Consider the following 22,134-nt stretch of genomic DNA (forward strand, 5'->3'; position numbering starts at 1 on the left):
GTTGATCCCCTTACCAAGCCTGTTTCTGGCATATTGTTTCTTCATGTACGGGATAAACTCATGATTATGACTAATCCAACCATGATTTAAGGGGGTGTTAAGGGTACCCATGTGTTACCTTGTATATAAATTACTTCTTTATCAACACACTGTAACACACATCAGTTAATATGATAACATTTCCTTTCCTCTCTCTGAGTTACAGTAACAATAACATATTCAAATTATTGATGTGTTAACACTTATGTGGACTCACTCATTTGAAAGGTATATAGTTTTTATACCCCACAATCCCTACCAATTTAACTCTTTAATTTAGGTGCATGCTTCCTTCTCTAATATTTGATATATATAGGAATGGCCGAAACACCGAAAAGCGGGTTCATGACTTACACAGCAGACTCTTGCTCAAAGTTTAAACACCAATGTTTGAACGCAGAAATAAAATTTTCCAATCACAAGAATTTCATTATGCAGTTGATAAACACCATGATCTAAATACCGTTGATAAAAGAAAGTTTACAAGCACAATATAAAATTACTCCAATATCAAGACATACAAGCGAGCGCGAATATTAATGGTTATGCTAAATGCCACAACATATACTACAATAGCATATTTTCCGTCTAAGGTCACAGAATCCAGAGATTATGTTTAACCACGAGAGCCAATAAATATATACATTTTCTCACAAAACATATATAGTTTCACCAAGGAGCATCGACCTCTCTTCGAAACTTCATCTGATAGTTTTCAGCTTTGCCCTTCAAACTCCCAAGATAAGCACCAAAACCATTACATGCTCCCTTCAATTCTTCAAGCTTGACTTCCATGATCCTTATTTCATCGTCTGCACGACTGGGCTCATTTCTATATGCCAAGTACTTTTTGGCCTCTGAGACATCATTTTTCTCATAAGCAATGCTTACAAGCCGGCGTAATCGGATCCTTAGAAACTCAACATTCATGCCCAGATGCTCAAAGGCTAGCAATGTTTTGTCCCAGTTAGCAAATTCAAAACGTGGGGTGCATATCACACTAACCCTTATGGCATCAGCAATGTTGACAGTTTCAGATATAATTCCAGCAATCAGCTTATAGTTCATGCCCTTGATGAGATTCTCATGAAGAAATGCATGCTGACTGCAGCATAGCCTGTAGTACTTGTTTCTAACTTCGGTAGGAAATTCAACATCTATTGACACTCCCTCAACTATGATGCTAAAATTTTCAAAGCCTCTCATATCTTCAAACTCAAGCATTTTAAACTCCTCCACAACTTCTGAAAGAGCTTCCTCGCTATCATTTTCTGATTGTTCTACTGATGGCCCGGCCTTGGGTCTCAATCTCGACAAGTTTGCCTTCTTTTTCTTTTGGATATCTAGTGGGACAGATTTGCCATGCTTTCTCTTTGAGCTATTGCATGTCACAACATCAGTATCTGTGCTATCTTTGCCTGAGAACAATGAGCAAAAGAAAGAATCCATAACATTGATGATTCATGATTCATATAATAAAAGAACTAAAAGCATAGAGAAACAAGTCTTGCCTCCCATTTTTTGTTTTGTGCAACTATCAAGATTCAGAAAGGCCCCGTCTAGTTCCCTCGTATTATTAGCTCTTATTATATAAATCTGAAAATCAAGTATAACAATTAGTGGCCTGACCTAAACAAAAGCATAAAAATAAGTTTTGCTTAAGTTTTCTGAAAAGCAATATAAAGACCAGTTTCAGTTGGATATAACAACAAAATCAGCTTTTACATAGTAAAGGAAAAATAGTATCTATGAAAGTGAAAAAAGAGAGAAGCTTTTTACTAACTCCAGCTATTGTCCCAAAATATACAATAAGTGGTATGCCAATATAATGACCCATTTTCCCAATACTCCAAAGAATACTTCTTGGGCAAAATCATGGACTTGAACACTCTTTAACAGAGGTCCAGACCAGAGGATAATTGTCTTAATAATCAGGGAACAGTAGTTGTCATTGTAACAGTGCCCTATTTCACCAAGAATCTGCATCATTGCTACCATATGACATTCTATATAGCTCCAAATAAAATAACCATAGCAATCAGGATATGATTGTCATTTTAGCAGTACGAAGTTTGCCTGATACCATTTAAGCCCCACAACTGTTGCCATTATGCCATAAGGCCTCCATATTTTTCTTTAGTTGCAAGTGTTCCCACACTAAAATAACATGTATAACACACCAACAGAAGCACACTAGTCACTAGAAAATAAGTTTCTCTGTCCCCAACTCCTTGTCACAAATAAAATAACCATAGCAATCAGGATATGATTGTCATTTTAGCAGTACGAAGTTTGCCTGATACCATTTAAGCCCCACAACTGTTGCCATTATGCCATAAGGCCTCCATATTTTTCTTTAGTTGCAAGTGTTCCCACACTAAAATAACATGTATAACACACCAACAGAAGCACACTAGTCACTAGAAAATAAGTTTCTCTGTCCCCAACTCCTTGTCACAATCTTCAGAGATGGCATATATGTTTTTTTTCCTATTTTTATAAGAAAATAGCTCTGTTTGTTGATAAATGATAACATCAATAAGGCCTAAATCTTTAATCATTTTTACTGTACAAGGTGGTAAAAAGATAGTGTTGGATTTACCCCTGAACCCAAACAAAGAGAGTAAGGAAGAGAGTGATTAAACCCTCCACATCAGTTAGCGGCTCATGATGGATAAACAATGTACCTGTCAAAGCATGTTGCTAATGCAATAGATCATGGCCTTTTATCATCTGGATATAATGTTTAGGACCCATGGAAAATATATTTTCAATAACATTGACCTCCACAACGGATTAGTACCCAATAACAAGGTGATCCCAAAATTATATTTATCAATTGTTAGATATTTGGGATTTGTTGTTATGATTGTATCTATTACATTGCCACGAGTCTAACTAACACAAAGGGCAAGTGAATGATATACACACGTCATTGTTAAACTTTTTTAATTGCAACATAGTCTTCATGCTCTGTTCGAAATGTCGAATCACCATTACAAAAATTTAAACAAAAAAAATGTGAAACATCACCTTAAATTTGGTTGGTTCAACTAATTGAAAGACCACCGCATCACCTTCCTGCAATTTGTGCTCAGCAGAAAACTGTCTCCATCCAGCACTCAATACCATCTTACAGGCAATGAATTTTGTATTGTATTCTTTACCATATTCATCTTCCAAAATGATTGTTGTATCCTTATCCGGTAAGTGTCTTTTGCAGAAGGACACAGGAAGGCCCTGCAAAAAGAAATCAGAAGACACGAGAGTGAAACGTAATGACATAAGGTTTCTAAAATAGAAGTATTTTTATTTCAGCGTATTGAGATACTCACCATCCCAAAACAACTAGCAACATGTGATCTAATTAAAGACTTCACAAAACTAGGAAATTCTGGTCTCAAATTTGATTGGACCTCCTCTGCTTGAAGAACTGCAGATGACATGACCTCGCCACGAGAGGATGTTCCTTCTACTGCAGCCTTCATGGAACTGGAAGCAAATACCATGTTCCAATTTTACCGTAGTTAAGTCAAATAAAGAAGAAATTTATTATCTAAACAACACTATGCTGATTTGCTTACCTTGAAAACTTCTGAGCCTCAGCAGGCGTTGCCTGTAGAAGAATTTGTTAGAATAATAAAACAATTAGACTTTGAATTTCAGTTAATTGTGCCAGAGTTCATTTAACTCACACAGAAGTTGTACACTCTGAAGAGTGATTGATTTAGAATTTATAATACACTTGCATAATAATGTCTAAACTTGGATCTAAAAAGGAAATATAAAATACTTATAGCCAAATGTTATTTGGATATCATTATCAACAAAGTTTAAGTTGCCTATGTTAATAGCAAATTTAGAGCATTATTTTTCTGCAATGATTTCAAGTTGTTTCCATCACAATTTCCAGACAGACATAATACTTCTCTAGTATTATCCCTTGCATCATCACAACTTGAGTTTGCAGTGACATATTCTCTAATGCAAACATATAATGTGTTTGGTTTGTATACACATTTTGAAAGAAAAAGGTCTCGTCAAATTCCTCAATGAAGTCTAAGCTACAATGAGGGCATATTGATTGATACCAAATCAAACACTCAGATACTCCATTGTAAGCGACAAAAATAATTTTACTTGTCAAACATATTGGCTTAGCTTTTTAGAAAGTCCTATCCCTTTTGCTATTAAAAACTATGAAGGAAAGAAAAAATTGCACGAATTCACGGAAGGCAGAAATCTTACAAGTCTAACATAAAAGCAAGCACGAAAGATAAAATAAAAAAATAAAAAATCTTACTTGCTTGGTCTGATTATTATTCAATCGTTTGTATTTATTCTCCACCACCTTGTTTTGTTTATCCTGCAAACAGTGCAACATGGCTACAACTCATCACTGTCAAACTCAGAAAGAACTACTTTATATCAAAATGAAAAACTGATACTATGTAAGGTCAAGAAGATGAATGAAGACGCCCACCAAAGCCTTTGTTCCACAACGTGCAAAACACACAATAAAGAAAAAGAAAAATGTAAAATTGGGACATTTTTGTAAACTATTAGATAGAGAAGATAGAATAAAACCATGTTTAAAGGAGACATTCTTGAGGAGTGGGGTAGTGGTACGCCCCCATGCAACTCCTCCCCATAATATGCCACAGTCACAGCTTGATCATATTGTGGAAACTCCACCACGTCCCTCCTATTCGCACGATCGCGGTTCCTTTCATCAATCACCACCATTTTCAACCTTCTTAGACGAGTCCCTTTTCAGTTTCAAATGTGAATGAAAGAATTAATCACCAACACCTTTAAAGAGAATGAGAAAAGAAGTTTACAACATGGATGGTTGATCGTTGACGAGAGAGAAAAAACAAAATGTGCCAGTAACGTTGACACTGTTGGATTCACCACCTTAGATGTTGTGTCTTTGGGTTGGTGTTGTAAAAATTGGTTGGTAATTGCCAACAAGAACTTCAGATTTTGCAATGGAATGCATACAACATAGGAGCATGGAAAAATAGATTTTAAAAACAACCTTCAAAATAGAAATATGAGACAGACACATAATTAACACCTGTCTTTGATATATATATATATATATGGTACTAGTATAAAATATATAAAAGAAAGTGATTGTAAATTGATATAAATATCTAAAATAATGACAAACTAAAAAAATAGCCTGAAATCCAAATAATAAAAATATAATATTAAAAAACTAAAATAAACATAATAAAAAAGACAACATTGTTATAATATTAATAAAAGTAATATTTTAGAATTTTTATTTTTAAATATTACTAAACGTACTTTCCAAAACAATATTTTAAAAATAAGATAATTCCGAAAATACTTTCCATCCGTCAATGTAATAGGCTGTGTTTAATTCAAATATATCACTAAAAAATGTTTTTATTGATAGAGTGATCGGAGTGGACCAAAATATAAGAAAAGGATTGATAAAAAAAATAAAGTTTAAAAAAATATGTTTACTTCTACCATGTACTGCTGGATTTTTTGTTAGATTTATTGATGGTTTGATATCCACCATTAACAACATGCTTTCCTCAGTCGTTATCTTCAATCTTTCAAGCAATGTTTTCGGCCATAGAGCTTAGCAAGCACACATACTAGCAGTTATATACTCAGTCTTACATGAAGACAAAACCACAAAGCATGAATGCATAAAGCTTTTCTTGTCAATTTTGTCTCCATACCAATCAACATATGAGTATCAAATCATATCGTGATTAGAGCCGCTAAATATGTTAGGAAACATTAGTCTCTACTCAATTATTCCTTTAGCATACCTGATCAACCTCTTAACAGCAAGCAAATGAAATCGCTTTGGTGTCTCAATATCAAGCCTTGTATTATTGTATAGAAGACACATCTTAGAGAACCCACCATTTGCCAGTATAGAGTATTGTCCACAATTTGATCTCCTTCAGACTTGTCGAGTGTATTTTCAGTATCAACAAGTGTTGGACTGCAACTCTTACATTTGAAAATCTTTCCAACATATCAATATTATATTCGCTTTGAGGAAGAAAATTCCACCTTTATTTTCTTTGAACTGTATTTGAAGAAAATAAGAGATTTTTCCATTCATTTCAAATTCAGCCTTCATATCATATGCTTGAATGCATCATTTCTTCCTTTGCTTCCTGTTACTAATAGGTCATCAAGATGTAAACACACTATTAACAAGTCAATCATATCAATCCCTTTATGTATATACGATATTCATGGTGCACTTCACAAATCCAAGCTGCGGTAAGTCATTATGTTCTAGGCTCTTTATGCAATTTGTACACTTGCTCTACTTTGTCTTTAACTGGCTCTGACACATACTTTCTCCTCTAGTGGTCCATTTAAGAAGGCAAATTTTACATCCATATGGTGTGTTGAACAGCAGAGATAACTTGCCACAAAGACCACTAGTTTTATGGTTTCTAGTCTTGCAACCAAGATAAAAACTTCATCATGGTCCAAGATTGTTTTTGGAACAAACCTTTTGTTACAAGCCTACCCTTGTATTTGACTACCTCACCCTTTGGATTTAATTTCACTTTATACACGTATCTCACAACAATTGCTTTCCTCCCCATTAGCAGTGGAGTGAGTCTTCAATTGTGATTCTTCTCAATCGTGTCTCCTTCACTGCTTCCTCAAAGCTCATTGGTTCCAAGTCACCTTCAGCTGGGACTTGTAAGTCTAGAAAGACTTCATAGTCACTTAATCTTAATGGAGCTTGTCTCATTTTTTGAGGTCTTCTTTCATTATGAATTTCTGATCCTGGTTGTTGTTCATCATTGTTTGTCTTCCTGGATCGTTATTTCTATCATTCCAATTCGAGTACCGAGTTTCATCAATCTTCAAGTCTGTACTAAGCATCATGCTGAGTCAGACTATTGTACTCTAGATGCACTTGTAGAATGATATCCAAGCAAAATCAAATTTTCATCCCTATAATTCAATTTCTTTCTCTGCACATCAGGGATATGTTTGTAGCAAATACAGTCAAAGATTCTTAAGTGACAAATCAGGGACATGTTTGTAGCAAATAGAGTCAAAGATTCTCAAGTGTCTAATCAGGGACATGTTAGTAGCAAATAGAGTCAAAGATTCTCAAGTGACTAACATTTGGTTTCAACCCTGACCATGCTTCTTTAGGAGTGATTTCATTAAATCTCCTTGTAGGACATTTATTCAGAATGCCAACAACTATTAAGATAACTTCATAAAATACCTATTACCACTTGATGAGTTCACCTCAAAAGGACCACAAACATCTGAATATACTGTCTCTAGTGTTTTGACTGACAAGTGAGTTCCTAGTCTACATACTTGTAAGACACTCGCTACATAACTCATTAGGGGTTCTAATAGCAGGTATTTCAATCACAATACCAATTTTATTGAGCATGTCAAGGCTCTTGAAATTCAAATAACCATACCTTTGGTGCCATTTCCAGCTTTCATGATAGTCCATCCACCTGAATTCCAAACCTGGAAGTTCTATTGCTATATAGTGGAGCTTTCAATTTCAATATGTTGTTGTTGACATCAAAAACCTTCCACACTCTATCTTTTATTGATAATGTATAGCTTTTCTTTCAGCAGTTAACCAAGACTTAGCAAGTTACTCTCCATCTTACGAACATACATTACATTGGAAATGTATGAGTGTGTGTCATCTTTCTTCTAAATTGAAATTTTTCCTATTCTCTCTGCATCAATGAAAATATGATCTGCAAATTTCACTTTGTTCTTGTCAATCTCATCAACTCACGAACCACTCCTTGGGACCCAGTATCAAGATACAAGTAATCACTCTTGCCATGCTCATCTATGGTTGTGACCATGAGCAACACTAACCCCTTTTCTGACTCTGCCCCTGAGCCATTCTTGTTTTGGCATCCTTTCCGCCATTGTCAAGATTAAATTTGCACTTAGATGCAAAGTGGTCAAAGTTTCTAAAATTGAAACCTTGTATCATTTTTTTTTATCAGTTTTCTTGTTCTTTTTGAATAAGAACTATGAACTTGGGTCTTGATTGGCTTCTTCGTAGTTCTTTCTTTTATCATTTTTCCAATTGCCTTTTCCTTTTCTTTGCATGTTCCTTTGTCTAGATAACCTTTTGCCCACTTGTGTCTCTAAAGTTTGATAAGAGTTCCTGCCAGGATTCCTCTCCTTAATCCTCTGTTCATGTACCTCTAAGGAATTTTGCAGTTCCTCAATCTTGAGGGACTCAAGATACTTTGACTCCTATATCGCAACCACAATATGATCGAGAATTTTGAAGTTAATGTTCGAAGACTTTCTCAACCAGCAACTTTCATCACCTATTCGCATCCCTTCAAGTGGTTTGTCAAGGATCGAATCTTAGTGAAGTAATTAAAGATGGTGTCCACAAAAGTTCATATTGTTTTTACATTATCTAGAAAACTTCACCTTCTTGATTTGCCACACCGAAAATCTTCTCAAAATTCACATCATCGACACACTGATGAATCAAGAATAATGTCTTACCATCCTTCTTCTTGGAAATTTGAAGATGAACTTCTGGGCTTCAGTCATATTGTCTCCAACAACTTGATCGCCAAGGCACATGACTCGTATCAACCCCTTCATTTGGATACACCACCTATCATAGCTCTTGTCATTAAGAACGGTATTGACATCGAAAACTCATCGTTGATCATGATTTCCAGTCAACATTCTTTTTGTCTCACAGGTTCGCGATCAAGAACCTTGCTTTAGATACTATTGTGAAGATAGCAACCACAATAGAGTTAACACACTCAAAATCTCACACACAGACTAATTGAGTATCATATAATAAAGAGAAAGATAAAAAAAATAATTCAGTATTTCAATCATATTAAGAGAGAAGTTTTTAACTAACTTATATAATCATTAATTTGTAACTAATAACAGACTGGTCATAAATATTCATAATTCTTCGTTGAATTAGTGATTCAACATCACAATAAGTACAGTCATCATGCATAGTATGTGAGTTGTTTGCAGTTCTCATTCAAAGATAAAATTAACCTTAAGATCTAATTTTTTTAATTTTTTTAATTAATTTTAGATATTTTAGAAAAAGTGAATGACTAAAAAAATTTAACCGGTTTTTTCTTTCTAAACAAAGTTATTTTACTAAACTATTTCTATAACACCTTAAAATAAATAACTATACATGAAGTATTCAAACAATGATTTTATGATTTTATCCTTGTTACCTATTTGTTATTCTTATTCATTTACTCAATTATCAAATATTTTTACGTGATATGCTTTAAACTAAAATTCTTCATAACACATAAAGCAAAGTAAAAAACATACATGTTATAATGAATAATAACTAACATTCACATCTAACAAATCAAATGTTAAAGTATAAAAAAGAAGATGATTGATAAGTACAAAATATTTGAATCTAGATATATCCAAGTCAAATAAAAAAAAATATTGACTAAATGGAATCACCCATGTCTTTTACCTTAGATCCCGCAAGATTCATCTTTTATCTTAGTGTCATGGTTAGATAATTTCATCAACATATTTTGATTCTATTTATCCTTAGTTATTTTCATCTAACTCAAGATACTCGTCTAGGTCTTTATCCAAGTCCTTTTCCTCTATGTCCAAGCATTTCTCCTACTAAGGTTTGGTGGTGCAACTCAATAAGAGATGTGGGAACAACTAGCAATATGGATTCTCACAAACTAAATGATGAGTCATATTGTTATTGGTGTTCTCAATCAATTATGTGATCTTTCATCACAATTCAATACCACACTCCCAAAATTAACAATCCTTATGATCATCTAGTTTCTTCACTAAAAATACACTATAAAGGTCCACGAAATACAAATTTACAAAATAGAGACATTTCTCCCATTGTAGAAGTTTTTGCTCAAGTGATCTCGTCACTTATAACTCGCCATCATGTCATGTATGCATGTCACTTGATGTCCCAATCTTTGATCTAATGAAATGTAGAAACCTTCCTTTGATTCTCAAACCATGTTTTACTAGCGTTTTCACGTATTTAAAATCATATCTCATCCTACATTTTATTAATTCTTTTAAAAAAAATCTCTCAATATTTATATACAATGTCCTTTTTTATCTACACTTTTCAAGTATAAATCGAAAGGTATTAAAAGTTAATAAATTTTTAAATTAATAAAAATTCACTTTAATTTTATGACATTTTAAGAGTAAATTGTCATTAGAAGTTTTTTTATTCTTCCAAAAGTCTTGTCACATTAAGAAGAATGTTGCATACATTAATATAACATCAATCTCAGCTAATCTATAAAGCATTAGGAATTAAAAAGTATATGATCTTTTAATTGATTTCACACATAATTTACTATGTCTAATTAATTATCTTTAAGAACAAAAATCTAAAACTTGTTATTACATCTAATTGATTAAATTTAAATGTTGATAGCATAAAATCGACCCAAACAATATGCTATTTACTTATGATGGTTGATTTCCCTTTAGGATAATCAATTATCCTCCGAATTATTATCATGAAAAAACAAGTTCTTGTAATCATGAGAAAAAAAAACAAAAGCCATATCCTCCGAATTATTATCATTTTATAGATTGCAACGTGATTACATCTTTTAGCACGTCTTAACATAGCATGCCTAAAAATAATAGACGTCTCAAAAAAAATGTTTGTAATATATTTTCTATCACACTTTCTAAATACATTTATATTAATAATTTGAAATTTATTATAAGTCATATTATTTTTTAGTTTTCCTTTCTTAAATATATATTTATATTAAATTGACTTTCATTAGGTTTGAGATTTGTGGGTATTTTTCAACAAATTAAATTTCCCTTTTAGAATATGAGACACCAAAAATAAAATACACATGTAATTCCAATAAAAGAAGAAACATGAAAGGAAAAACGGAATCCCACAACTTCAGCTGACTAACCTGTATTATGTGAAACCAGCTGTTAAATAAGGCATTTGAATATTAGTATTAGTTTTTTGTTTAAGTGTTAGGATTAGTTAAGCCCTTACGTTATGTACAATAATTGTGTTTGACCTTCTCGTCCTTCACTTTCTTTATAAAGCTAATGTTTTATTTTTGAAAAATTTAAATAAATAAATATGTTTAAAGCTGAGATTATTTTGTGTTTTTCTAAAATACAGTTACTATATACATAAAAATATTTAAATATTTTTCTTAGTACTTTTCAAGATATATCTTAAAACATATATAATATGTTTCTCATCAACTCAAATTGTGTCTATTAAAGATTTATATCTTATAAACCATTTTTTCGCAAAAAAATTATAGTAAACCAACTTTTTTAAAATAAATGTACAGAAGACTAAATAAAATAAGAGTTTAATTTTAATAATTACTTATAAAAGAATAAGATAGGCAATATAAAATTGTTTGATGCAACTTATTTTATATTGGAAATGGAGATTAGCTATATATAAACTTATTCTAGTAAACTTATTTTTACTATACAGTTATAGTAACATTTTTTCTATAACATATTATACCTTAAAGTTAGAAGATGATAGATGAATATCTAATGGTGATATAGAGTTGTATGTCAACTTACACTTAATCCACTATTTATCTATCATATATAATTATTTTCCACCATTAAAACTAACTTAAACATCTTGTTTTCCTCTTTTAAGAACAAAATTTATAGAGTTCAGGTAAAAAAATAACATAAAGCAATTCAAACAAGTATAATTTAAAATTGTTGCATGATATCAATTTAACTTAACAACATTTTTAATTTTTTGCATTTCATTTTATCCATGAATGTAAGGGATATATTGGATTAGAATATTAAAAAATAAAATATTTTGTTTCTATTAAAAAAATCTTATCATATGCGATGGAGATTTCTAAATAATATAAATAAGCTTGTAATATTTAATTAATATGTCGCTAAAGAGTACAGTGGTATCCAATTAGTCTAACAAATAATAATTACACTTAGTCTAAGAAAGAATAATTAAACTTAGTCTTTTATAGTTTTTAATTATTGAAATAGGTTTTATTTTATCTCATATTTCACATCAATGTACCCGTTGGTTCAATGCATTAGATTACAACTCGAATCTCTTGTTAATAAAAGAATGTAACTAAAAAACCACTACAATAACCAAGTTTTTACCACGATTAGTTGTAAGTAAATCTGGTTTGCACCAATAAATAATTACTAAATACTATAATAATTAATAAAAAATTCTACAAGTTTAAATTTTGATTGTATAAGTTAATTTTTATTTTATCTTATATATGGCACTGAACACCAATAGAACAGTTGATTCAATGAATTAGACTGCAATTCGAATCTGTTGTCTTGTCAATAAAATAAAGGAAAATTATTTGCGAGTAAAAGTGGTACACACCACAAATAATTACTGAAAAGTATAATAATTTACAAAAAAAAACGTAATAAAAGTTGGACACTTATTGTGATTTGTATAAATTAATTCCATAAACATAAACTTTATCATGATTTGAATAATCAATAATCAAAAGTCATTGTCAGCAGCCTCTGATTTGTCCTCGCTTTTCCGTGCTTATATTACTTTTTGGTTACGAACATCTTGAATAAACGATTTGTTTTTTAGCTGAGTTTCAGTTTTGTCATCTTCTTGCAACGCAAGTCTCTTTTGCCGCTTTACAATTTCGTTTTTTGACTCAACTAACTTGTCTCACTTGCCAATTCATTTTCTGCATATGCCTTCAAAGCCTCATTCCAATTTCCGTTACAGCTTTCAACTTCCCTCTGTTGCAACGTATATCTGATTTTGAACCATGGATTTTCCTAGCTTTTTGAAAGGTTGGATGAAGGCTTCTTATGTGGTCTCTGTGTTCCTCTATGCTTTCTTCCTGGGTGCCTTAAAAGGTGTTCTTTTTTCTTTAACTTTTTTTTCACACTTTATGGTTCATGATTGAATATTGACTTCTAAAGATTTGGTTTTTCTTTCTTTTGCTGCTTTTTTCTCATGTTGTGAAATCTGAGGTGAATTTGGATGGTGGGTTATTGAGTTTTTCTTTAAGTTCTGCAGGCATAGTCGTGGGTCCTATTGCTGGTCTGGTTCTTATTTTAGGCAACGTTGGGGTGATTCTGGCGCTGTTTCCGGCACATGTGGCTTGGACTGTTTACACCCTTTTGAAGTAAAATAATTTCTACGGCTCCCCTCTTTCCTTTCTAGAATTTCAATTCAGCAATTCTATTTCATATGATGAATGAGGATGGTGTGTTTGTCTTTGTAGGATTCATATGTTTGATGCAGCCTTGAAAGTTGCTATTTTGATTGCTTTGCCCGCCTTGTTTGTCTTGTGGTTGGGTCTAGGCATAGCGGGAAGCGTTCTTGTCGGAGTGGGGCATGGCTTCTTTACCCCTTGGGTTTCAACTTTTGAGGCCTTCAGACATGATAACGAGTCCAAGAAATTTTCTCACTGTATTGTGGTGAGTTTCTGAGATGTTCTTTACTAATCAAGATTGTTGGTTAAATTTTATTAGCATGTTTTTTGCTTAGTGTACAAGTTATTAGTTCATTTGTGGATTCTCACTGAACTCAGGATGGAACATATGGAACTATCAGAGGCAGTTGCACTGTGGTTAGGGATTTTGCAGATATGTGTTACCATTCATACCCAAGTTTCTTAAAGGAACTACGAGAATCACCTACCTCAGATGAGCGTCAGAGACTAAGGTAAAGGTCATGATATTAAGTTTAATGTTAATGTAAATATTGTAAAAGATTTATATACAGTTATCTAATCATAGATTGGTACGAGTTAGAGTGATTTTTTATTTATTGAATGACAGTTATCTCAAAGTATAGAAAATTTTTAGCTTCTTTTAACTCAAAGGGAAATTCATACTGCATATTCATATATCTTTTGAATGCTTTGACTTTTATTTGCAAAATTTTTTATTAAAGGAGTAGCCTTTACTCACCTTTGAAACTTGTTTTATAGGTTGATTCATGTTCCTGGATGTGTCATTGTTGGAATACTGGGGCTAGTTGTGGAGATTCCTCTTTTCACTGCAATTGCTATAGTAAAGAGCCCCTACATGCTGTTCAAGGGCTGGTTCAGACTTTTGCATGATTTGATTAGCAGAGAAGGTCCATTCCTTGAAACAGTTTGTGTCCCCATTGCTGGTTTGACAATATTTGTGTGGCCACTAGTTGTCCTTGCCAGCATATTATTGGCTATTTTATCAGGCATTTTTTTTGGAATTTATGCAACTGTTATAGTATTTCAGGTTTGATCACTTTTTTTATTCTTCATTCCCTATTTCCTTTGCTGAATCTTTGCTTTTATCTCACCTTTTAACCTTCCTGTGGGCGTAGGAAAGATCTTTCCGTAGAGGTTTAGCCTATCTGATTGCAATGGTTGCTGAATTTGATGAATATACAAACGATTGGCTCTATCTTCGGGAGGGGACATTCTTACCAAAGTACACACTTTCCCAATTAGTCTTCTTTACTATCTGCCATTTATTCCGTTAACATCAGCATTCAATTTGCTTGCAGCCAGGCCCCAGTATCGAAAGAGAAAAGCTTCTCAATCATCAGAGTTTTCTGTGAGAGGAACCAGTGTGGGTGGAAGCAGATTAAACACTTCGATGGACCCGCCTGCAATCTTTATGCCAAACTTAGCTCCTTCAAGATCTGTTAGAGAGGCCATTCAAGAAGTGAAAATGGTGCAGGTAAGCAGTTGTTCACCTAATGTTGATTAGGTTAGTTTAAAACATTAGCAAATAGACTCTCCAATCATGCCACTTTAAACCGAAACTGTAAATTTTGTTCAAAATGTTATCCTTAGATTACACAATTAGCTGCATGGATGCTGCCTGCCTAAGTCAAACCAAGAAATAAATAGGCTCTTTGGCACATCTAAGGGTTAATGAAGAAAGCTTGTGAAATGATTTTATAATAATTATAAAGAACAAAACAAAAAAACGAGGTACTAAATATATGTTGTTTTTAAATCATAATGTACAGATCTGGGGAAATATGATGAAGTACTGTGAGATGAGAGGCAAGGAATTATTGGATGCTAATGTACTTACAGCTGCTGATCTCTGTGAATGGATGAGGGGAAAGAATATAAATGAAGCTTCCATAGTTGGTGTTGGGTTGCCTTGTTATTCACTCCTACAAGCACTTATCTTCTCCATCAAAGCCAATTCAAGTGGTGTATTGCTACTTGAGGACTTTGAGATTACCTACTTAAACAGGCCAAAGGATAAGTTGATGGATTGGTTCTTCAATCCTGTGATGGTTCTGAAGGAACAGATAAGGGTCATCAAATTGGGGGAAGCTGAAGTGAGATACTTGGAAAAAGTTGTTCTCTTTGGAGGCAACAAGCAACGCCAGGAGGCTTGGGATAACGGTGGTTTAATGATACCTGATGCTCTTAAAGCTGCCCAAATGGAGGGAATTTCCAGAAGGTAAGTGATCAATGAAGTAGAGAATCAATCTCTGGATTTGTTGTGTGAGTAAAATGTTGTTAAGGGTGGCGTTTTCACTCTATGAAGTATCATTGCTTGATAGATAAAAAGAACAAATCTTTTACCATAAGATATGATACTAAGAATATATTTTGATAAAGTTTTAATGAATTTGACTGATGAGTGTGCAATGATGAATACATTAATTGTCAGGATGATTGGAATGATAAGAGGAGTATCGAAGCTGCCAACATACAGAAGGAAATTTCGTCAGATTGTTAAAGCTTTGATTACTCATTCTATGGAGAAAGACGTTTCAGGAAAGGCTTTAGCTACTGATTCAGGGGATGTAGTAGATATTTGTGAAAAGGTTTTAGTTACTAAATATTTGGATCTGGAGAAAGATTCTGCTGGAAGATCCAATAGGTCTATAGTATCAGTTGCCTCCGATGAAAATGTTTGACTAGTTTTCTTTTCTGACATTGTCAATGAATCATTGTAAATTCCTTTCCCCTGCTGTACTTCAATTTTGGTTTGGTTCATGGTTTGTAAACAGTTTCAAACTTTTTATTAAGGTTTCAAAATATGTTTTTAAATATTTTTTGCATTTTTTTTTTTTTTATAAAAATAAATCTGAAAACATATTTTTTATTTTTTAAGATATTATATTAGGGGTGCATTGGATGTCCCATCTTCTAAAAACTGTTGATGAATTTTAAATAGATCAAATTTGTTATAGATGAAAATGAATTAATAAATATCTTCATTCTAATTCACACTGTACGCTGTAGCCATTCTAGCCAATGTAGCTACAGTATTGGGCTAGTTTAGGATGGACCAGTGAACTGTTGTATCTTTTTCTATCTATTTTAGGCGTGCTTCTTCCTGCACCTCCATCCCTTCTTCAGCCACCCCATATACTTTTAAAATTCCAAATTTATCCTTCAGTAAAAAAAGATAAAAATAGAAAATTTGTTTTACCTTTCTACGCATAGTGAAAACGAAGGTGTTTGGTCCTTGGTGTTTGGTGTTTGGTGCTTGCCGGTGGTGATAGTGGTGCTTGTGGTGGTGCTTGTGGTGGTAACTGTGGTGGTGGTGCTGTTGTTGTGGTGGGTGGTCTTCACTGCTCGTATTCTCCGTTCGTAGGTAAGTCTTTGTGCTTTAAACACTTATTTCTCCGGATTGGGTTAATCCGCTAGATCACCGGATTGTATAATCGGTGCAATGAACTTCATGTTATCCACCCCTATAATCCGGAATGTTTTTACAATCCGTAAGACAACATTAAAGTGTTTTGGATTAGTTAAACCGGGGGTAAACCGGATCCGGAACAAACATACTCACTTTTCCGAATTGTGTAATCTGGTACATTAAAATGAACTATGGATTACGTAATTCGGAAGTCATTTTAGAACTTTAAATATGACTTATGGATTATGTAATCCGGAATGCAATTTGCTGTTTTAATTTGACTTATGGATTAAACAATCCGGAAGTCACTTTGAAGTTGTGAAATGCATTACGGATTATCTAATCTGGAAGGTACTATTTTACTTATGGATTACACTATCCGGAAGGGTAATTGAATGTTGTTTTTATTTTGCATACTTGTGTGAATTTATGAAAATTAGAATAAAATAGAAATTTATGTTTTATGAATGAAGGTGTAAGTATGGACATGGAGGTTGGATTGATTACAAAAAGATCGGATGAAGTAGAAATGATATATATGGAAGAATTAATGAATTTTGTGCATCAACATGAATTAGTTGAAGAGGATTATGGTACTCATTTTACAACAGATGAGGTGAATAAAATTTCATTCTATTTATGTTTATTGCTTTATAATTTGAAGAAGTGTTTTTGTAATATTGTTGGAATAACTTTGTGTAGGTTTTTCCTTCGCGAGAAGACTTACTTGAATGGGTCCGTAGGGTTGCTTATAGACTTGGTTTTGTTATTGTCATTAGTAGGTCTAACATAGCAAATGGGAAGTAAGGGAGAAAAACATATGTCTTGTTAGGTTGTGAAGGGGGGGGGGGGGGGGTAGTTACAAAAAGTATAAGGATGGTTTGGAGGTTACTGTAACTGGTACTCGAAAATGTCAATGTCCCTTTAAATTGCAAGGTAAACCTATTGGAAAGGGTCAAGGTTGGGTACTTAAGGTAATATGTGGTACTCATAATCATGATTTGTATGATACATTAGTTGGTCATCCATATGCGGGCAGATTAAAAGCGAATGAACATTCCATGCTTGTTCATATGACTAAAAGCATGGTTAAACCGAGTAGCATACTACGTACTTTGAAGGAGAATAATGAGGATAATATGACAACAATAAAGCAAGTATACAATGCAAGATACTCATACAAGAGATCAGTTAGAGGACCACGAACTGAATTACAACAATTAATGATGTTGTTAGACCGTGACAACTATCTTCACTGGAGTACGTGTCATGAGTCTTCCAATATTGTTAGTGATATTTTTTGGACCCATCCTGATGCTGTGAAACTTTTGAATGCATTTAACATTGTATTCTTGATGGATACGACTTACAAAACAAACAAGTATCGACTGCCTTTGCTTGAGATTTTTGGTGTGACTTGTACAGGTTTGTCCTTTTCTGCTGGTTTTGCATTCTTATCTAGCGAGAAGGAAAAGAACTTCATATGGGCACTACAACAATTTAGAGGGTCACTTTTGACATCGCATGTGGGGCCTGAAGTCATTGTTTGTGATAGAGATCTTGCTTTGATGAATGCCATCAATATTGTGTTTCTTAAAGCAAGAAACCTTCTTTGTCGGTTTCATATCAATAAGAATGTTAAAGCAAAGTGTAAAATGTTGGTTGATTCTGTCGAGGCTTGGGAAGTTGTGATGGATTCATGGAGGACTATGGGTGTCATTCCTCTTAATGAAGTTCATGTTATGTGGACGAGACTAGGCTTTTCAGATTTATCTGAATGTGATTCATCATCTGAGTTGTCAATTCAACAAGAATGGGATGTCATTCTATCCCGGTTCAAACAGGTTGACATGTGTGGCAAAGTGACAATTAAAAACAAGTTGCGTGAAATTGTCTACCCAGACATGACAACATTATGTGCACCACTTAATGTAGTCAAGACAAAAGGATCCCAAAAGAATCAAACAAACAAATTTCAAAGGTCTACAAAACACATCCCTTCATATTTTGAGCATGTAGATCGCATCCATATTGTAAATGATAGCTCATTATCTTTGAAGACTCCTAAGGGAAAGGTTAAGGTGACGGCCAACACCAATGCAATTCCCATGCTTAATCAATTTTATCTGAAATGTCACCCTTATATTTTGGATGTAATAGATGTTAAAGCAGATGGACATTGTGGGTTTCGTGCTATTGCCTCCTTGTTGGGGATGGGTGAAGAGTCATGGCCACTTATCAGAATGGATTTATTCAAAGAAATATCTCAGTGGCATGAAGAATACGCAACATTATTAGGTGGTCATCAACGGGTAGAACATATCAAGAGATCCCTACTAGTGGATGAAGTGTATATTCATAAGAGTCATGTGCATTGATTAATTGAACTTGTATGCTATCTAATTTCATTATTGTATTTTGCAGGCTAGTGTTGACAAATGAATGACAATACCGGATATGGGATACTTAATAGTAAGCAGATACAATATTATCTTAGTTTGTTTGTCTTTGAAACAAAGTATTACTATTTTCCCATTACGTACTGCACCCCCTACCGATGTTGGTCTACACCGATTACTATGTATTGGTCATGTATATGATTCACACTTTGTGCAGGTAAAAATGGTTGATGATTGTCCCATACCTACCGCTGACATTTTATGGTGTACACAATGTTACCCAAAGGCAAGGTTATGGTCATCATATTACGTTGGTAGGATGCAATCTTTTACCCAATTAATTAGTATTAGTCTGACATATGTGAACCTTGGAGACGATTGATGTAGACATAATTTATAATGTGGGGTTCTTATTCATAATTTATTACTTAACTTCTTATTCATAATTTATTACTTCATTTCCGATTCATAATGAATTCGTGTTTATGTCAGATAAAAATAAAATAGCAAACACTACAACATAAATTAATTAAACCATATTGTACACATACAAAGTTATTATTATTACAATCATGTAATAAAACAAAATATCAACGACGTCCACGAACATTACGTGATCGTCTAGTGTACACCGCCCCGCCATCTGTCACGCTTCGGGCTAAATGCAGTGCTGCCTCTGTACTCTCATATGCATCAGTGCCTTCAGTGACCTGACGACAATCTATCATGCGTTGGAGAATACTAACAATGCGCCTAAATATACCCTGCATCAACTTCAAAATAAATTAAACTTCTCAAATATATTGTTTAATCACATAACAATAAAAAAAAAAAAAACTTACCGAATGTGCACGCTCATCTTGAGACGAGAGACCTGCCTGCTCAGCATTTGGACTACAAAGGCGATGACGTGGTACAACACTGGGTCGATCTCCAAGCTCACCTCTGCAAATGTATGGGTGTGGCACCGTCCTGAACCAAGACATGTACTCAGGAACACATGCAGATGGACTAGAAGCAGCTGTCAAACCTGTCACCAAGTGGTGATCAAATTGCAACCACCTTTGATCAATGACATGTGCACCAGGACTCTCAGTGGGCATCGGTGATGGTGGAATGCTCTACTCGTAGCCAAATTGGCGCAACACACCCTCGGGCATATGTCTCTGTGATAAGCTGCCCAATCGTAGGTGACCCAAGAATAAATAAATGGTCTCAAATGGCCTGCTCAATTTGTGGTCCTCATATGGAGTCCAGCTGACATCATCGTGTGTGAGCCCATCCAAATGCACCCGCACAAATCTGATGGGCAACAATGTATCGTGCTGCCCGTGGATGTACCTCGTCATATGAGGGATAATATCCCTTCTTCCCATGCCCGAGAAGTGCTCATAAATCCATGCCTGCGTAATTCCATTATATTAATTATAAAATATTTAATACAAAAAATTATGGAATGTAACATGTGATTGCTAATTATTTGTATGGTTTCATACCTGAACAAGTGTCACATAACTGCCCAACTGCTTTGTGTTAAAGTAGGAGGCATCCTTCAACTGCTCATATAAATGTGTAAGTGTTGCTGCTCCCCATGCGTATCCACCGCACATACGAAGATTGTTGAATAACAACAAGTACGAAACAGATACAGATGTGGCACTTTAATCTGCAAAAATAGTGCATCCAACCACATGCAACAAGTAAGCTCTAGCACCACACTCCCAAGCCTCTTGAGCGCAACATTCCGCATATATATCTCGAAGCCAACTCAATCGCACGTGGACACCTCGACACTGTCTCATCTTAGCCTTCCCACGAGCCTCCTCCACCCCTAATAACTCAGTTAAAATAGTTGCAGCTCCGTTGTACTCTAAGGGCACATACGTAGGGAATTGACCCAAAATGGGGAGGTGTAAAAAAGATGACACATCATCAAGTGTGATGGTCATCTCACCTATGGGAAGGTGGAAGGAGTTTGTCTCAGCATGCCACCTTTCAACAAAGGCTGAAATCAACCCCCTGTCCCCCACCTCATAGCTTATATTGCACAGACTAAATAATCCAGAATTTTGTATAAGAATTTCAATCTCAGCATGAGGCATCCCAAATTTACGTAATTTCCTACCGTGAGATACCAATTTAAGTTCTCCCCGATCCTAATACAAAATTTGTATATATTTAATATAATTAAATCAATTTAAACAATAATTAACAAAAACAATTTAATTGAAGGTTTTTTCGTTCTTACCTCACCATCCCAAAGCTTAACAGCAACACGGTCAGCAAAATTTACCAGCAAAGACATATCAGAAGGTCCTCCAGGAAACCCTTCTCCCTGGTCCATTTGCCTATCATCTTGTAATTCTTGTTGATTGTCATTATCAATATTAACATCACCAATTCTTTCCTCCACAACACCTCGATCTCTTCTACGGACGGATGTCGTTGGTCTTGTTCGATCATGACCTTGAGATCCACCACCTCTTGTTTTAGCCATATCTATCATAGGTGAACCATGGCACATAATCTTAAAAAAAAGTTCTTCAACTGGAAACAAAATAAACTAAACAAGATTGCATAAGTGAAACTCCAAAAAAAAGTCACTTCCGGATTAGCTAATCTGAAATCCTAAAATTAATACTACCGGATTATGTAATCCGAAACCAACAATTAAAAAACACATACCGGATTATATAACTAATTAATCACTACCGGATTATTTAATCCGAAAACCTATGTAATCTGGAACTATTCAAAAAGACTATCGGATTATTTAATCCAAAAACCTATGTAATCCGGAACTATTCAAAAAGACTACCGGATTATTTAATCTGAAACCTATGTAATCCGGAACTATTCAAAAAGACTACCGAATTTGGAACTATTGAAAAAGACTACCGGATTTAAAAATCTCTGTGATGCGGAACAAAACAATGCATGCTTTAAAACAATTCCTTTACAAAAAAATCTGGAACTAACCTTTTCTGTGTTGGATGAAGAGGCT

General features: G+C 34.1%; 4 protein-coding genes across 4 annotated transcripts; 2 read left to right on the forward strand and 2 right to left on the reverse strand.

Annotated features, from left to right (window-relative positions):
• Nucleotides 1-485: 485 nt before the first annotated feature.
• LOC137808306 (B3 domain-containing protein Os01g0234100-like) lies at nucleotides 486-8,880 on the reverse strand. Its single transcript, XM_068609344.1, has 7 exons — nucleotides 4,627-8,880; nucleotides 4,343-4,405; nucleotides 3,624-3,655; nucleotides 3,375-3,531; nucleotides 3,073-3,279; nucleotides 1,551-1,635; nucleotides 486-1,457 (listed from the first exon to the last, which is right to left on the reverse strand). The coding sequence occupies exons 1-7, from the start codon at nucleotides 4,783-4,785 to the stop codon at nucleotides 709-711; spliced, it is 1,452 nt and encodes a 483-aa protein (XP_068465445.1). The 5' UTR covers nucleotides 4,786-8,880; the 3' UTR covers nucleotides 486-708.
• A 3,798-nt stretch (nucleotides 8,881-12,678) lies between these two features.
• On the forward strand, nucleotides 12,679-16,136 carry LOC137808307 (uncharacterized membrane protein At3g27390). Its single transcript, XM_068609345.1, has 9 exons — nucleotides 12,679-12,978; nucleotides 13,142-13,250; nucleotides 13,350-13,545; nucleotides 13,659-13,792; nucleotides 14,061-14,349; nucleotides 14,438-14,544; nucleotides 14,625-14,796; nucleotides 15,092-15,540; nucleotides 15,754-16,136. The coding sequence occupies exons 1-9, from the start codon at nucleotides 12,888-12,890 to the stop codon at nucleotides 16,001-16,003; spliced, it is 1,797 nt and encodes a 598-aa protein (XP_068465446.1). The 5' UTR covers nucleotides 12,679-12,887; the 3' UTR covers nucleotides 16,004-16,136.
• A 1,076-nt stretch (nucleotides 16,137-17,212) lies between these two features.
• On the forward strand, nucleotides 17,213-19,173 carry LOC137805681 (protein FAR1-RELATED SEQUENCE 5-like). The gene is made up of 4 exons (XM_068605620.1): nucleotides 17,213-17,347; nucleotides 17,434-17,509; nucleotides 17,668-19,043; nucleotides 19,156-19,173. The coding sequence occupies exons 1-4, from the start codon at nucleotides 17,213-17,215 to the stop codon at nucleotides 19,171-19,173; spliced, it is 1,605 nt and encodes a 534-aa protein (XP_068461721.1).
• A 1,618-nt stretch (nucleotides 19,174-20,791) lies between these two features.
• LOC137805682 (protein MAIN-LIKE 2-like) lies at nucleotides 20,792-21,627 on the reverse strand. Its single transcript, XM_068605621.1, has 2 exons — nucleotides 21,379-21,627; nucleotides 20,792-21,286 (listed from the first exon to the last, which is right to left on the reverse strand). The coding sequence occupies exons 1-2, from the start codon at nucleotides 21,625-21,627 to the stop codon at nucleotides 20,792-20,794; spliced, it is 744 nt and encodes a 247-aa protein (XP_068461722.1).
• Between the last annotated feature and the right edge of the window lie 507 nt (nucleotides 21,628-22,134).

This window comes from Phaseolus vulgaris, chromosome 3, assembly GCF_000499845.2.
Source record: "Phaseolus vulgaris cultivar G19833 chromosome 3, P. vulgaris v2.0, whole genome shotgun sequence".
Lineage (NCBI taxonomy): Eukaryota > Viridiplantae > Streptophyta > Magnoliopsida > Fabales > Fabaceae > Phaseolus > Phaseolus vulgaris.

What these genes read in the sequence shown, in the direction of transcription:
- LOC137808306 (XM_068609344.1), bottom strand. Translation starts at nt 4,785, where the DNA reads ATGGTGGTGATTGATGAAAGGAACCGCGATCGTGCGAATAGGAGGGAC. An exon ending in GAATGTCTCCTTTAAACATG is followed by an intron (nt 4,406 to 4,626) that starts GTTTTATTCTAT and finishes CACTGTTTGCAG; the next exon opens with GATAAACAAAACAAGGTGGT. An exon ending in CACAAAACAAAAAATGGGAG is followed by an intron (nt 1,458 to 1,550) that starts GCAAGACTTGTT and finishes CATTGTTCTCAG; the next exon opens with GCAAAGATAGCACAGATACT.
- LOC137808307 (XM_068609345.1), top strand. Translation starts at nt 12,888, where the DNA reads ATGGATTTTCCTAGCTTTTTGAAAGGTTGGATGAAGGCTTCTTATGTG. An exon ending in ACTGTTTACACCCTTTTGAA is followed by an intron (nt 13,251 to 13,349) that starts GTAAAATAATTT and finishes TTGTCTTTGTAG; the next exon opens with GATTCATATGTTTGATGCAG. An exon ending in GAGGGGACATTCTTACCAAA is followed by an intron (nt 14,545 to 14,624) that starts GTACACACTTTC and finishes GCTTGCAGCCAG; the next exon opens with GCCCCAGTATCGAAAGAGAA.
- LOC137805681 (XM_068605620.1), top strand. Translation starts at nt 17,213, where the DNA reads ATGGACATGGAGGTTGGATTGATTACAAAAAGATCGGATGAAGTAGAA. An exon ending in CTCATTTTACAACAGATGAG is followed by an intron (nt 17,348 to 17,433) that starts GTGAATAAAATT and finishes AACTTTGTGTAG; the next exon opens with GTTTTTCCTTCGCGAGAAGA. An exon ending in TGGTTTTGTTATTGTCATTA is followed by an intron (nt 17,510 to 17,667) that starts GTAGGTCTAACA and finishes TTAAATTGCAAG; the next exon opens with GTAAACCTATTGGAAAGGGT.
- LOC137805682 (XM_068605621.1), bottom strand. Translation starts at nt 21,627, where the DNA reads ATGGCTAAAACAAGAGGTGGTGGATCTCAAGGTCATGATCGAACAAGA. An exon ending in TTAAGCTTTGGGATGGTGAG is followed by an intron (nt 21,287 to 21,378) that starts GTAAGAACGAAA and finishes ATTTTGTATTAG; the next exon opens with GATCGGGGAGAACTTAAATT.